This window comes from Trichoderma harzianum (assembly GCF_003025095.1).
Source record: "Trichoderma harzianum CBS 226.95 unplaced genomic scaffold M431scaffold_6, whole genome shotgun sequence".
Lineage (NCBI taxonomy): Eukaryota > Fungi > Ascomycota > Sordariomycetes > Hypocreales > Hypocreaceae > Trichoderma > Trichoderma harzianum.
Window position 1 is genome coordinate 1,783,548 of NW_020209254.1, and position 14,031 is coordinate 1,797,578.

General features: G+C 52.0%; 5 protein-coding genes across 5 annotated transcripts; 4 read left to right on the forward strand and 1 right to left on the reverse strand.

Moving 5' to 3' along the window:
• Positions 1-51: 51 nt before the first annotated feature.
• On the forward strand, positions 52-764 carry M431DRAFT_436711 (hypothetical protein). The gene has a single exon (XM_024915149.1). It carries the CDS (start codon positions 196-198, stop codon positions 631-633), a length of 438 nt encoding a protein of 145 aa, XP_024774731.1. The 5' UTR covers positions 52-195; the 3' UTR covers positions 634-764.
• Positions 765-3,234: 2,470 nt separating this feature from the next.
• M431DRAFT_85808 (hypothetical protein) lies at positions 3,235-4,083 on the forward strand (the record flags this gene model as incomplete). The annotated part of the gene is made up of 1 exon (XM_024923601.1): positions 3,235-4,083. The coding sequence occupies one exon, from the start codon at positions 3,235-3,237 to the stop codon at positions 4,081-4,083; it is 849 nt and encodes a 282-aa protein (XP_024774732.1).
• Positions 4,084-4,420: 337 nt separating this feature from the next.
• M431DRAFT_508476 (hypothetical protein) lies at positions 4,421-5,740 on the forward strand. Its single transcript, XM_024919113.1, has one exon. The coding sequence runs from the start codon at positions 4,527-4,529 to the stop codon at positions 5,493-5,495; it is 969 nt and encodes a 322-aa protein (XP_024774733.1). The 5' UTR covers positions 4,421-4,526; the 3' UTR covers positions 5,496-5,740.
• A 248-nt stretch (positions 5,741-5,988) lies between these two features.
• M431DRAFT_116296 (hypothetical protein) lies at positions 5,989-8,391 on the reverse strand. The gene is made up of 2 exons (XM_024911957.1): positions 7,731-8,391; positions 5,989-7,625 (listed from the first exon to the last, which is right to left on the reverse strand). The coding sequence occupies exons 1-2, from the start codon at positions 7,946-7,948 to the stop codon at positions 6,482-6,484; spliced, it is 1,362 nt and encodes a 453-aa protein (XP_024774734.1). The 5' UTR covers positions 7,949-8,391; the 3' UTR covers positions 5,989-6,481.
• Positions 8,392-8,649: 258 nt separating this feature from the next.
• M431DRAFT_436752 (hypothetical protein) lies at positions 8,650-9,564 on the forward strand. The gene has a single exon (XM_024915151.1). The coding sequence runs from the start codon at positions 8,986-8,988 to the stop codon at positions 9,457-9,459; it is 474 nt and encodes a 157-aa protein (XP_024774735.1). The 5' UTR covers positions 8,650-8,985; the 3' UTR covers positions 9,460-9,564.
• The last annotated feature ends 4,467 nt before the right edge of the window (positions 9,565-14,031 follow it).

Genomic DNA, 14,031 nt, shown 5'->3' on the forward strand with positions numbered 1-14,031 from the left:
AAGCGAGCGAATTGAGTGCGGTAGCTGGAGGAGGAGAGAAAAAGAAGAAATGATGATGTCGAGAAGAAGAACCGGAAGCAGGGAAAGCTGCAGTGAAGTATAAAAGGAGACGATGACCAAGGAGGGATCAATAGGAGAGAAGCTTCTTCTGCTTTGGTGCATACGCAGGTACTTGGCCTTGGTACTATACTGCAGATGGAAACGGACCTGCTCTCCACAATGCAAGTACCTACTGGACTACGCCGGATTGTATTGTTGTTTGGGTCGTCGTCAAGTATCCAGCCCGTACCTCCTAATGATCAGCAAGACGGGCTTTTTCTCCTGGCTGACGTCGTGGTGCTTCTAGCCGTGCATGCTGTGGCCCGCCCACCCCTCCAAACCGAAAAAAAGCCCATCAGGGGGGGAGGGGAGCGCATTAGTGAGAGGAGCTTAACAGGCTTGAACCCTGGCAGCTGTCGGTACAGGTACAGGACGTGTACTGCCGTTGTGAGTGAGAGTGAGCCTGTTACTCAAGTACTGATACATATCTGTGCTACTACGAGTATATCTGCGATGGATGCTGCTGCCAAGCATCACCAGTGGCACTTTCGTATAAAAATACCTGCCAGTAGACTTACAACTTACTCGTGCTAGATAGCATCTTGGCGGCAAAAACAACAATTCGATTGAATTCAATTCACTTCTGTGATTAATTACCTTAGGGTACACACACATCCCATACGAGCGCCGCAAGTGGCACCAGACCAGGCTGAGGCGGAAATATGGTGCTGCTATTTTCAGCTTGGGGGGAGGCGGTGCGGCAATTGGCATCCACTGGCATCACTGTCAGCCCTCCGCCTCGCAGGAACGCTGCAGGCCAGACTCTGCACTAACTGGCCAGCTGGAGCCCCCTAACGGTAGCTGTGGGTTCAGCGCCTGGGAAGTGGGAATTCTGTATGGATGCATTGATCGGATTGATTTGTTGGTGTTGCGTAAGAAGGAGTAAGAAGCTGATATTTCTTGTCTAGCTGTCTGTCTGTAGGTTAGGTCGTCTTAGTCAACATTACTCTACTGCCTGAGGATGCCTTGCCAGAAATAAACACATCTCGACATGTGATGGAATTGATTGATACCCGTGTTGACATGATTTGATGAGATTGATCAGGATCGGCTCTTCCATTCATTGTAAAATTCACTGGGCCTCGACAAATGCACGAGTACAGTAGCTGCAGCAGCGCATCCGCAATCCGACTGCATGCCCGGCTACCCACGCCTTGGAGCCGATCTCCCCGTATGTACCAAGTATGGATCATTGTCAACATTGAACATGGGCCGGATACGAGCCCATCAGGGCAGCGGACCTCCCGATTCGAGCCGCACATGGTTTCGTGTGGGTGCTAGCAGTAGCAGTAGCACAGGTCAGGAGCCCCTTTCTTTGCGTGCCCCGTGTGGCATCAATTACAAGCAGCATGTGTGCGTGTCCCTACAGATGATTGCTGGCATCGGATGCCGTATGACGTCCGCCGTGGTTATTACGAGTACATGTACCTACTGATGCCGCACCCCGTATCAAGATTGATTGATTCCATGCCGCATCAATTGGCGCCCTCGGACCCCGTGCTGCCGTTTGTCGGCAATTCTTCCAAAGATGGTATCCCCTGCTCGAACCAATACGTACACCACCACGGGTCTTGATGTCTGTCTGGTTTGGCTTTACAGTACAAGACATGGAGACTGGCTTGACGGTGAGAGGGCGCAGGGTTCGTGCAGGGTCGGCTTCTCACATCCAAGCACCATGCCCTCCGCACTCCACACATACCTAACAAGATGCGGTGCTGGCAGCATCACACGGAGTAGAGCAGGGCAGCAGAGTAGGTGACAGACCTGCAGCTGCTTGGTTCAGCCGCACGATAGACACGGTTGAGTGGTCGTTGGCAGGCCACGAAAGCAAGCAGGATGGCTGCAAGGGGCTGGTTCACAAGCACCAACCTACTGCAGATTCAAGGGCTTGCATCTCGAGGCGTGTCCACGATTGTATGGCTTCTGTTCGGCTTGGCGCTGATTCTGATTCAACGAGATGCTCTTACAAACTCGAAATGCCTTGCGGGATGCCGGACTTCACCGCAACTTGCTTGTCCACCTCAATTCAAGTTGGTGCATGTACAAGTTCAAGTACAAGTACAGGTGCAAGTACAAGTCGGCCGACCCCTGAAGCGTTCCTTGATGTCTAGATCATCTCTAGCATCCAAGCCTAGATGATCGGGTGGTTGGCTCACCGACATCCTAAAAGTAGGAGGCCAAGGCGTCTCTATCTCTTCACGTTGGTCTTTGTGAGCACATGGAATTGGTCACAGAAATACACGCTCTTGGCTGCTTTTTTCGACATATCCATACCCATACCAAGGGGCACCTGTTGCCCTCTAGGAGGAATTTTACACCAGACCACTCTCGAGGTCGTTGCAAGAGCATCGACAACCTTTACCACTGTAGGTAATCGTACATTCAACTGCTCCGTGCATACTGCCTTGCATACTCCAGACTCGGTACTCGTACCTGGCAATCCTGAGCCAAAGATGATGCGCGATCTCCCGTGCGCGGGCCATGGCAAACCGAACAGCTAGGCTGTGGCTGTGCCTGCGCTAATCGACCTCAGCATCAGCCGTTCCACCAAGGATCTAGAATGCTTGAATGCACTGCATCGAGTGTTGAATGAATCGCCAACCGAGGCTCTCGACGCCCTTCTTCCATGTTTGCTTTTTGCAACGTGCTTTATTCAGCCGCACAGAATACCAGCAGTACTGAGGTAGCTAGTCCTTTGCAGTTCTTTTCGAACCCTTGCTAGGAATTAGGCAAACAGTTCGTAGTGCATCCACATGCCGTGCCTGACTACTAAGCCGGCGCAAAAATAGCCCGGTGGCAATCCTTTATAAAGTGTTCAACGTTGTTCAACCTCCAAGTGAGCGTGCGGAATTTGCAAGGCGTTTTCTTCATTGTGACCTTGAAACATGCTTCTCAACGTGTCATAGCGCTGCCAAACGCCAAGGCAGATATAAAAAACTCCGGCTTGATAAGCGCTATCGGTGTCAAATCGAGCAGAGCAGAGAGCTCAGCTTACACACGTTCACGCATGATACACCAGGCTGTGGGTTGAGTGATATCAACATGGAGCCAGGGGAGGAACTTCCAGATACGGCGGAAGGCGTAGGCTCTGGAAAGCCTGCGACATTCGAGGGGCGCTTACAGTTGAAAAAGTTCATGTACACGTCGCAGCAGCCCATCCGCAGAAGCCCTCGGTTTGCGGCCGCGTCCGAGTCGCCATCGTCATCTTCAGCCGCCAGCGTGACGGCTTCTTCATCGTCCAACAAGCGGCGTCAGTCAGCAACGCCCAGCTCAGCATCTTCGTCTCCGCAGAAGAAGAAGCGGACCCGGCCCAAAGCTGGATATGCGCCGCCTTCTACTTATGCGCATCTCCCTGAGCTCCCCGATGCCGTGGCACCCAATCTCTTGGTATTTTTCATCGGGCTGAATCCCGGCATTGAGACTGCTCGATCGGGCCATGCCTATGCGCACCCCTCCAATCTTTTCTGGAAGCTCCTCTTCTCGAGCGGCGTGACGCCCCGTCCGTGCCGTGCCGATGAGGACAGGCAGATGCCGGAGCTATACAGCCTTGGCTTGACCAATATTGTTGCGCGGCCAAGCCGTAACGGTGCCGAGCTGAGCAAGCAGGAGATGGACGATGGAGTCTCCATCTTGGAAGACAAGGCCCGCAAATGGCGGCCGGAGAGCATGTGCGTCGTGGGCAAGAGCATCTGGGAGAGCATCTGGCGCGTGCGTCACGGCTCTCCTGTGGGCAAGGCATTCAAGTACGGCTGGCAGGATGAGTCTGAGAACATGGGCGTAATCGAGGGCGAGTGGGCGGGAGCCAGAGTGTTTGTCGCAACAAGCACCAGCGGCCTTGCGGCGTCCATGTCTCCCGCTGAGAAGCAGGCAGTGTGGAACCAGCTGGGCTCTTGGGTCAAGACGAGGAGAGCCGAGAGGGAAGCCCAGAAAGAGAAGGAAGACGTGCCAGCAAAGAGTGTAGATGAGACGGGTTCGATTCTGTAGCATTGAACAGCCTTTGGATTTGCATGACTGATTAGAATCTTGTCTATGTGCTTTGCTATATGTTTTCGCCGTTACTAGCAGAGGCGTTACATCTACTTGTGTGAAATGGCTTCGACTCCATGGAGTGCATATCTTAATCTTTCTCTAAAAGAATTGAACTTGTGACAACTGAAATACAACACGCTCGAAACATTAATTAAACATATATTTGACTCTCTGTCATAGTGGGAACTTACAAGCCATCAGACGTGAAGTCTCCCCCAGGAAATCCACAGGGCCAATCACATGCACCGCGCAAACCCGTCTGCTCCACCAAAAATGACATCGTCTCTGCTCCAAGCTTCCCAACTCCTTCACCTACAAACCACGTCTCCATCAAATTCCTTTCCAACAAACAAATAAAAATACTGCAAACGGAGAGAACAAACCAATCAAATCAGAGAATGTCGTCTATAGGCCCCCAACTCCCGCCTCAACTAAAAAGGAGCCGCGACGACACAGACGATGATACGTCAACCACATCAAACAAACATGCCCGTCGCGAAGACTCCCTACAGAACCAAGACGAGATAGACCTCAATGCCTCCGGATCAGACTCCGAGGACGACTACGCACCGAAAATGCCTGCTGCCGCGGCGGCGGCACGAACAGTAGGGCCTTCTCTCCCACCACATCTCGCCGCAAACAACAACGACGACGAAATCAACCTCTCCGACTCCGATTCGGATACAGGCCCAGCTCCTCCTCCCGGCGCCAATCCAAACCCCAGCGCCAACACAAACCTCGACTCCGACTCTTCAGACTCTGACGACGACTTCGGCCCATCCCTCCCATCAGCCTCCGCCCCTCGTCGTCAAATCGGGCCATCACTCCCTGCATCTCTCGAAGACGACGCTCCTAAGCGCGACGACTGGATGCTCGCTCCTCCGCCCTCCTCATCCACCTTCTCCGAGCGCGACACCACCCGCATCCGCGCCCGCAAATTCTCTTCCAAACCAAAACCCTCTTCCTCAACCGTCCCCGGCGCGCCATCCATATGGACCGAAACACCAGAAGAGAAACTCAAGCGTCTACAAGACTCCGTCCTCGGACGCACATCATCCACGTCCGATGGCGCATCCAATCTCTCCGAGGAACAACAAAGAAAAGCTCGTCGCGACGAGGCCCTCGCGGCAAACATCCAAGCTCAACGAGGCAAGACGCTCCTCGAAGAACATCAAGGAGGAAAAAAGGCCGCGACAGCGGTCGGCGGGAAACCTGATGAGGAGGAGGAGGACGATCCGAGCAAGAGGGCGTTTGATAGGGAAAAGGACATGGCGGTCGGTGGGAGGATCACGTCGACGCAGAGGAGGGAGCTGATTAACAAGTCTGCGAATTTCGGGGGCAGGTTTCAGAAGGGGTCGTTTTTATAGCGAGTTTCTTTTGCGTTTTTCTTGTGTGATGAGACTTTGGATACAGGATGGTATTTTGAATGTCAACAAGAGCCTGGGCAATGGCATTGGGTCTACAAAGCATTTTTCATATATGATAATATAGAGATGTGATTAAAAAGCTAGGAAACCATGGCACCAAGAATCTGGAGTCTTATCAATTTGGATGAGTTTACGAATATCATCTTCGACAAGGCACTCTTAATTAGTATCTTTGGTCAATAAGCAGTGCTGGTATATGAAAGGTTCAGTCCTTCAAAATTAGAATCTCATCAGTCTCATACGTTAAAGTCGATCGGTCACAGCAAGTTGAACCGATACTTGTATAGTCGCCATACCAAAGGCAACATATACGAAATACAACATCACACAAGTCACAATTTCAACGAAACATCAACACTTCTTCACTGATGCTTTATTGCTAACATCGAGCTGCCAAGAGAAGCCACTATAGCCGCCCAACTCCGCCGCTCATGTCCCATTTCACCTCCGTCTTTGACACGCTCGGAGCTCCGTGGATAAGAAAAAAAAAATAACCAGCCCAATGTAGGGCCCAAAAGCAGAGAGCAAAAAACCATTCGTACATGGGCTCCTTCATACATAAGAACCGTGCGTCGCCCCCTTCCCTGCCGTCCTATTTCCCATAGCTAACCATATTTTAAAGAACTGTCTTACCTTGGGTGCCCCTTTATGAGCGTATATATACGTTGCAGTCCACTTCGACGACGTTTGTGCATCCGCCTTGGCATGGCTAAATACACGTATAAAAGGGGGCGAAAAATCAGAAATGCTGTCATAATGCGAGATAAATTCCAAACCGGGTGGATGATACGATTCGAGCTGGTGACGGGTGTGCTCAACACATATGTTGTAAGAGAGAGAATACCATCGTTGCGTGATAAGTAGATCGTGTGGGGACGTTAAACTGAAACAAAAAAAGAATAAATGCAAAGGCGCAATCCGCTGCATTATGTAGCAGTAGTTGTTGGACGAGTGCCGGCCTCCAGCTGCGCTGGGGTCACTGCCTCCGCGTTCATCCGTGGTGACGGCTCGACTGTACGTCCAAAGCGGATGGCATGTCGGACAGACGAAAGCATGGTGACGGGAGGAGACGGCTGAGATGTCTCTGTAGCATTGGTTGCTGTCTGAGCCTGTTGAGCTTGTGATGTCGCATCAAGCGCCACCTCCTGCACCCGTCGCCGGGGGAACCGTAGCAAAGAAGACGGAGCTCTTGAGTTGTCATTGTTGCTATTGCTGTTGCTGTTGTTGCGGTTACTTGAAGACCGGAACCAGGCTGTTGATAGACCCATGGGCAGGTTCATTCGGGAGTTCTGGCGCGGATCGAGGTTGGCGGAATTGCCAGCGGCGGCGGCATCGCCTTCAGGGTTGGGTCTGGGCTTCGGGACGTAGTAATCGGCTTTGCACAGCGGGCAGCATGCACGGCGGCTAGTCAACCAAGGGTCGACACACACTGCGTGGAAAGTATGGCCACAGGTCAGTCCACGGACGTCATCGTCGTCTTCGAGGGTATCGATGCAAATAGCGCAAGTATCGCCAGATGTGTTGAGAAGTTCCGGTGGCAGAGCGGCGGTGATTTGTTCGTCGTCCTCGTCGTCCTCCTCATCCTCTTCTTCTTCGGTTGTTGTTCGCTTCAAGTTGCCATGGGGCTTCACGGGTCCGTCTTCTGCCGTTTCGCCGACAACCGTAACGTCCTTCTTGTCGTCATCTTCCTTTACGGTGGTTTCTTTGGCGGGTTCGGTCTTGGTGGCAGGTGTAGCCTCGTCGAGGGCACGAACCTCAGCCGAGGCGCGTTCTTTCGGAGCAAGGTCAGGAATGGCTCCGTCTGCGTTGTGAACGCTGTTGGGCCGACTGGGCGCTTCAACTCCTCCAGATGTGGGCAAGCCTTCTCGAGCACGTTGTGAAACCCAAGTCTTGTACTTCATCATGGGGAACTTGTCGTTGACCTCGTCCATGGTCATGAGCTTCTTTTCTCGCCTTCTCCGGTGAGGGCGAGGCATGTTCTCGAGCGTGATGGGCTCGCCATCTTCGTTGGTCATGCGCGCCCGGTTGCGAGCATTATATCTAAAGCAGTACTTGACACCGACGATGATCCTACAGGTACGTTATTAGACGAGGATACTAGCAAGGGTGGTAGGAGGAGATCAATTGGGAAGGAGGTGTGTAAATCATGTTTCTAGGCCGACTGCAAATACTCACCACAAGTTTGTGAAGACGACACCAAAACCGAGGGCTACAAAGAAGAGCAGCGGCGAGCTGGAGCCGCCGCCCTTGTTGTTGTTGTTGCTGTTATTTGTGTTGGAGGGAATAGCAGTCTGCGGGCTGGTGGTGTCTGACGTTGTCGAAGAAGCAGTTTCTGTCGCAGCCCTCACGACGACGTGGGCGACGACGTGAGCGACTTGGTCGATGACAGTCATTGTGGCGGCTTTGCAGGATGGCGATAGCAGGTCGTGAACTCGACGTCTAGATTGCAGGCGAGACAGGCAGCATGGATCGTGCGACGGCGGTTGGGTTCTCTAGTCCAGAGCGATACAGGCTCGGAGTCGTCGGCGAGCGGAGGGAGTGCACCATGCAAGGCTGAAGTCGGGCGTAGGTCTACAAGCGCTCTTTGCTGGAACGTCGTTCTCTTTTCCGGCTCCGTCCCGGGTGTCGTTTTTTCCCTTGCTCAGTGTACCATCTAGGTCATACAAGAAAAAAAAACCTCAAGCCGCGCTGTGAGTCGGCAGCTCCGGACGCTGAACAGGCAGCTATCAAAGGATTGCTGCGTGCAGGTGTTGTTGCGCGGCTCACGAACAGCGGCAAGCAACGCGCGTGGGAGGAGGGAAGAAGTAAAAGAAACGAAGCCAGAGCAGAGCAAGAACAGATCAATGGTTCAAGTGCGGAGTGCAGGTGGTGGGCTAGACTGTTTAAAAGACCACTGGAGGGCGATTCAGCAGCATCCACCTCCCTCGGGCTAGTTGTGGCAGCGGCCGGTATGGGTGACCTGCGGGAAGCGTGGGCCTGCGCCGCACGACGAGGTACGGGGTACGCAGACGGGCCAGACGCTTTTCGAGCTGCGACTGTGCTAACCCACACCAGCCCAGCCCAATAGCGACATAGGCAAGGGCTCTTCCCCCCCCGGCCCCCCTCTTTGGCTGCCACACCCCCTCTGGCAGCAAAACATTGCACGATCCATTGATTTGAACTCAATTAGGCACAGTGTGCGCAGGTGCTGTGACGGAACATGCACCAACGCCGTCTAGAGGGCCTCCAGAGGGCGCTGGGTCCACAATCCCCAGCGTCCTAGTGGCTGCTGCGACGCGCTGGTTTCTGGCGTATTACTGGGCTAGCGCCGGTATTACGGGGCGTGAATTGGTGCTCTTTGGTGCTGTGCAAGACCATTGGGCTTCTTGAGCGCCGTCGGCGTTGCAGTTGAGCCGGGGGTTGAATAGAACGTTGAGGTTGAGTCCATCAGATGCGCACATTGATGGATATCAAATGGGGGATTTGCGGCGCAGTTCGACATCATCATGCGCACATGTCTGCTCATTCGGAGGATGCGGGCTTTGATGACAGCTGCAGTAGATACATGGCAGACCTGTATTATGTGCGCATCCCAAAAGGAGCAGCTACTGTATACGAGTGTGTGCGCGCGGCTCGGACAATTAAAGTCCATGTATGCGGCTGTTCAGTCTGTGCGAATAAGCCACAGGTGCATTGCGTATTACGAGCTGCATCCAGGCAGGAATTGAGATGCAGATGCAGAGTCGCAGCACTACCACCAGACTGCAGCCGTCAATTCATTTGCATCTACGGAGTGCGGAATACGGAATACGGAGTGCTCAATTCATGGGCGAGTCAGCACCAAGACCAAGATTCCCGCAGCTGTGGCGCCACTACCGACGGCAGGGGCAAAAAAGCAAAAAGAGAGCTGGAGCTGAATGAGTAAAAAAAGAATAGAAAGTGAATTAAGGGCATGTTCAATAGCTTGAAACCAAGGCAACATGAACCCAATGGATTTTCTTGTCTCACAATATGCCCGCAAATAGTAACAGTATCCTGTAGCTGGCCCGACTGGCATGCGACAGTTCGGAACTTGAATACTACAAGTACCTTATTCACACGTGCCTGGAACACATCACCAATTGCGCCGTAAGCTATGAACATCAGCAGCCTCACCTTGATTGAACCGGATTCCAGCCAGGTCTACAACCAGAATTCGTATCTCCCGTATCTGCCTTGCGTATTTCGTATCGCCAGAGTTGCAAAACGATGCTCTTCTTGCCTTTGCACTGCCATATTAACCGGGCATGTGGATCTCCAACACCAAACTCTCAGTAGTCTAAACGGACGTCCAGAGCCACTGATAAGTTCACATCATGCCATCCACTGGCCGACGACGGCACCGAACACCGCAACGGCTCGGCTTCGGCCACAGCGGGTCGACTCGAAGCAGAGTTCCGGCCTGTGAGCCACGCCGTGCAGCCCTCTTGCTTCAAGTGCTTCAGACTCGATACGTAATGGACATGCGCCTAAGCTACGGCTGACACGGCACCACTTTGGACCTAATGGGCGGCCGCTGTGTTAGTGCTGCCGTTGGAATCAATCCCTTTGGGTGGTCTGGGTCTGGGAAAGAAGAAAAGCAAAGAAAACCTGAATTGATAGGAGCAACATACCGTCCGTATCAGATGGGAAAAGAAACGAGTCCGGGCGCTGGGAGAGCAAATTTCCAGCCCGGATTTATTTTTGAACACTCCCAAGACGTCTAGACCCGTGCCGTGCCTTGCTTTTCGGCCGCTTTACCACCAAAGCTCTGAGACATGCATTGTTCGCAGATTCAACCTGTCAAATTTTCCTTTCTCTTTTTCTTGGTCGCCATCCCACTCGCCGCATACCTCCGCGACTGGCCCCAAACCTGGTCTGGCCTGGTCTGTCTTTTCGCCCTGCTTAGTTCGCGAAAGGACGCCCAGGATGCTTCCGGCTTCGTGCCATTCCCGGTGGCGATCGTGGCTGGCTACGACTCCTGCGTAAGCGTCTCTGGGTAGTTCCAGATCGGACAGCCAGAACATTTTGGAAAGCTTTTGCAATAGGCACCGGGTTCAGCACGGGTTTTTCGTCCCTGTCCATGTGATTCAAAATGCGCGTTTCCATCTCATGTTTGCGAAATCGTTCACATGCGGCCCTGTGGTGCGACAGGCGGGGCGGTGGAGGTCCGATCTGATGGACAGGGACTTGGAAAATGCTAACCTGTGACTTGCTTGATGTGTCTGGGTCCAAGTATCCCCCGCTCTCGAGTTGAGTGCTCCTGGGGCGCACATCGCAGGCAGAGTGACATTCTTCCCGTCACTACCGAGCGTACCGTTACATCCTGGGGGTTGCGATTCTGAAATGCTGCGTCGCCTTGATTTTCTGGCCAGGGCGCTGACCGTCTGTGTTGGGCGCGTGAGGAGTTGATGTTTCTGGAAATAGCATCAATTCATGCGAGAGCTTCCAGCTTGAGCTGATACTCTGCATATCGACAATGTCTCGCCAATATAAGCTCAAATCCATCAGGACAGAAATCAGCCTTGAGCCGAATTGGCAATCGTCCATCGCGACAAGCTTTTGTGAGCGACACCGGCTTCATTGTTTCCCTGAGCCATGCAACAGCACCAGCAGTGGCGCGCCGCCAGTTGCCTATATTGGGTTGGGACTTTGTTGGCGCTCCAACATCAGCTTCAAACTCCAATCCATGGGGGTGCTATACAGTGCACCACACGGTATCTAGCGTCGATGTGAGCGGACGGAGCTGCTCCGACAGAATCCATCTCTCCGTCTTTTCAAGGCACGAGCACGATGCCAGATGGAGCCGCCTTGCATGACGACACACTAGGCGTTGAAGCGGCCGTAAATCCGACGATGCTCAGCCTCATGTTTCTGCAATCCGGGTCTTTGGATTTGGAATTGCATCTGTCAGCGGAGGGACGCGATGCTCGGTTTCACGCTGATCGGGATTCATGCCGAACATGGTTGATCCGACATCTCTAACACGTAGACTTCACCTGGAACCTGGTGCATGTGCTCACCAGCCTCAACGCACGGCCGTCTCGGCCCTTCCGTCATCCGAGCGTTTTCTGCCAGGTACGGAGGATTGGACATGCTACTAATAAAAAAGCACAGAGACCGAATTGGCCCAGTCGACGACCGTGCTCGTCAGCCTCGTTTCAATACGATATCAGTAAATGTTAATGCAGCAAGACGAAGTTTGAACCACTCAATACAGCGACTATCAGCTCGTATCCGTACAACTTTCCTTAGTAATTGTTCACGGGCTGACATCATGATAGCCTGACTGGGAAGGGTTCCTGAGCATCACCGCCTGTCTGACCTCTTGAGGCTCGTCAATCTCATCCCGCCCGCATCCACCAGAAGCTAAAAAGGGCATGCTACTGCTGCTCCGCCCCATTGTGACAGAATGATGGACAAAAGCTTGACCAAAAGATAAAATAATTGTCAACTTCTCCCGCACATGACCTCTCTGCTTTTCTTTTCTCCATAGAGGCTCACCATGAAGCATGCCAGGCGTATTACCTAAACTTGCTCACACACACACAACTCCAACGGTGATAGCCATTTGAGCTCATTTCCATCCTCGAATCACTCCGTTCAATCGACGCCGGGCCGGCCCCCGGAACAACTTTGCTTGTCCAACGTCTTTCTAGATGTCCGCAAGAGGGCTGTGCTGCTTCTACTCCATAGATACAGATGCTTCGCTGGCTTGGCTTCAACAAAGAGGCACTTTCATTGGCGCCGATAGCCCCCCCGCGTAACTCTTTTGTGGGTTTGACCAGGTCCAGGATGGGCCCTTTTAGCCGCCAGCTTTTGTCTTTCACGCATTCTCTCTATTTTGCTTTGTCTTTGTCTTTTTTTTCGCGCTCACTGCGTTTTTGATTTCTTGCTTGATGGAGAGATGAGACTAATGCGCGATGATGGAGCCGGTGGTATGACCAACCCGATCCCACGGACAAACTCCACGCAAATTGCCAGGCACTGCAAATTCGCTGTGTTTTCTTAGCCATTATCGCCGGCCGATGACATTTTCTTCCCTTTCACGGCTTTCTCTATCTAGCATTCTTCTCTGGAACAATTGTGGGCCATTACGCGGCTTTGCAGCGGTGTCATGCCCGAGTTCTCTTTGATGCTGGAAATCAATGGTTTGCTGCAGATGCAAGCCATCCTTTTGCCCACTTTGGCTCACCGCAGGTAAAATATGGGAACGAAGAAGAAAAACCGTAAGTTCCTTAGCACTAGGCAGCTCTGCCACTTTGCTCCAAAGAAATGGAAATCGCCCCGAGAAATTGGCCGCGTTAATAAGCTTGTGAATAACCACCATTCCTTTGCGTATTGGTATCGCAAGCCACTGCGGTTAAATGCTTCTTACATCATATGTAGTTCATCTAATTCCTCACCAATTGCCTTCCCAACAGCCAGAGACTCAATCACCAAATCACCAACAAAACGCATTGCGAAAAAGTAAAAGTACGTCGGATCTCTCAGAGACTTTGATACCAACCCGCGACCCCCCAAGTAGTGGATTAGTAGAAGTAATCTATTAAATCTTGAATTTGTGTATTGCGCGCAGATCTGTCTCCGGTTGCGCAAGGTTTCAGGTCCCATACCAGATCCTCTATTGTCAGCGTGCGGTGCCTGTTTCGTGGCGTCTTCATCTCTGGGCTTGTGAAGCCACTTTTGGCGCGGGACGTTTTTGATGCTGAATGCGGATGTTCCGAAACGCCGAGGCGCTTATGGGCGCTGCGTGGGTGAAGCTTATTGGGATGTTGGATATTGTGTTGATTGTAACATTTGTATCACATTAAGCACTGTATCATTTCTAGAGTCGAGAGTAGAGTAGAGTATATTGAAAGCAGTCTGTACGTACTATATAGAGCAGAAAAAAGAGACGTCCAAGAAAATAAAAGATATGGAACGAAAAGCATAGCAGGTCAGTAAAGGCCGTCCCATGGTATCATCAATCAGGTATCATCAGATCCAACGCCATCTCACGCATCACATCATCAACGAACAACGTATGACTTCATCGCATAAAATCATGTGCAAAAAAGACACTTCAAACAAAATCAATGAAACAAAGCATGCATGTCCATTCCCAGGGCCTCATAGAGTGCCATATGACTTTAACCGAAAGCGAGTAGAAAAGCCTAAACGACAGGAATATAAAACCTCCCAGGGTTTCCTTTTTGTATGTTCCCCATTCCGTAAATGCCAAACCGTAAATAAAACCGCGGGATTGCTAGATTGTCCTAGGCCCCTATCGAAAATGCATCAAACCAAATGAAACGATGTGTATGCGTAAAAAAAGGAAAATATTGTGAAAAGGACGGAAAAGATGCATCGAGATATAAAACAGAAGGTCAAGTTACCAAACCATGTCCCCCTTAAATCACACAAGATACCATCCAAACCAAATCCCTTCAACGAGCACTTAATGGTGGCCGAAAGCCCAGTTGCGCCTAGCGACGAT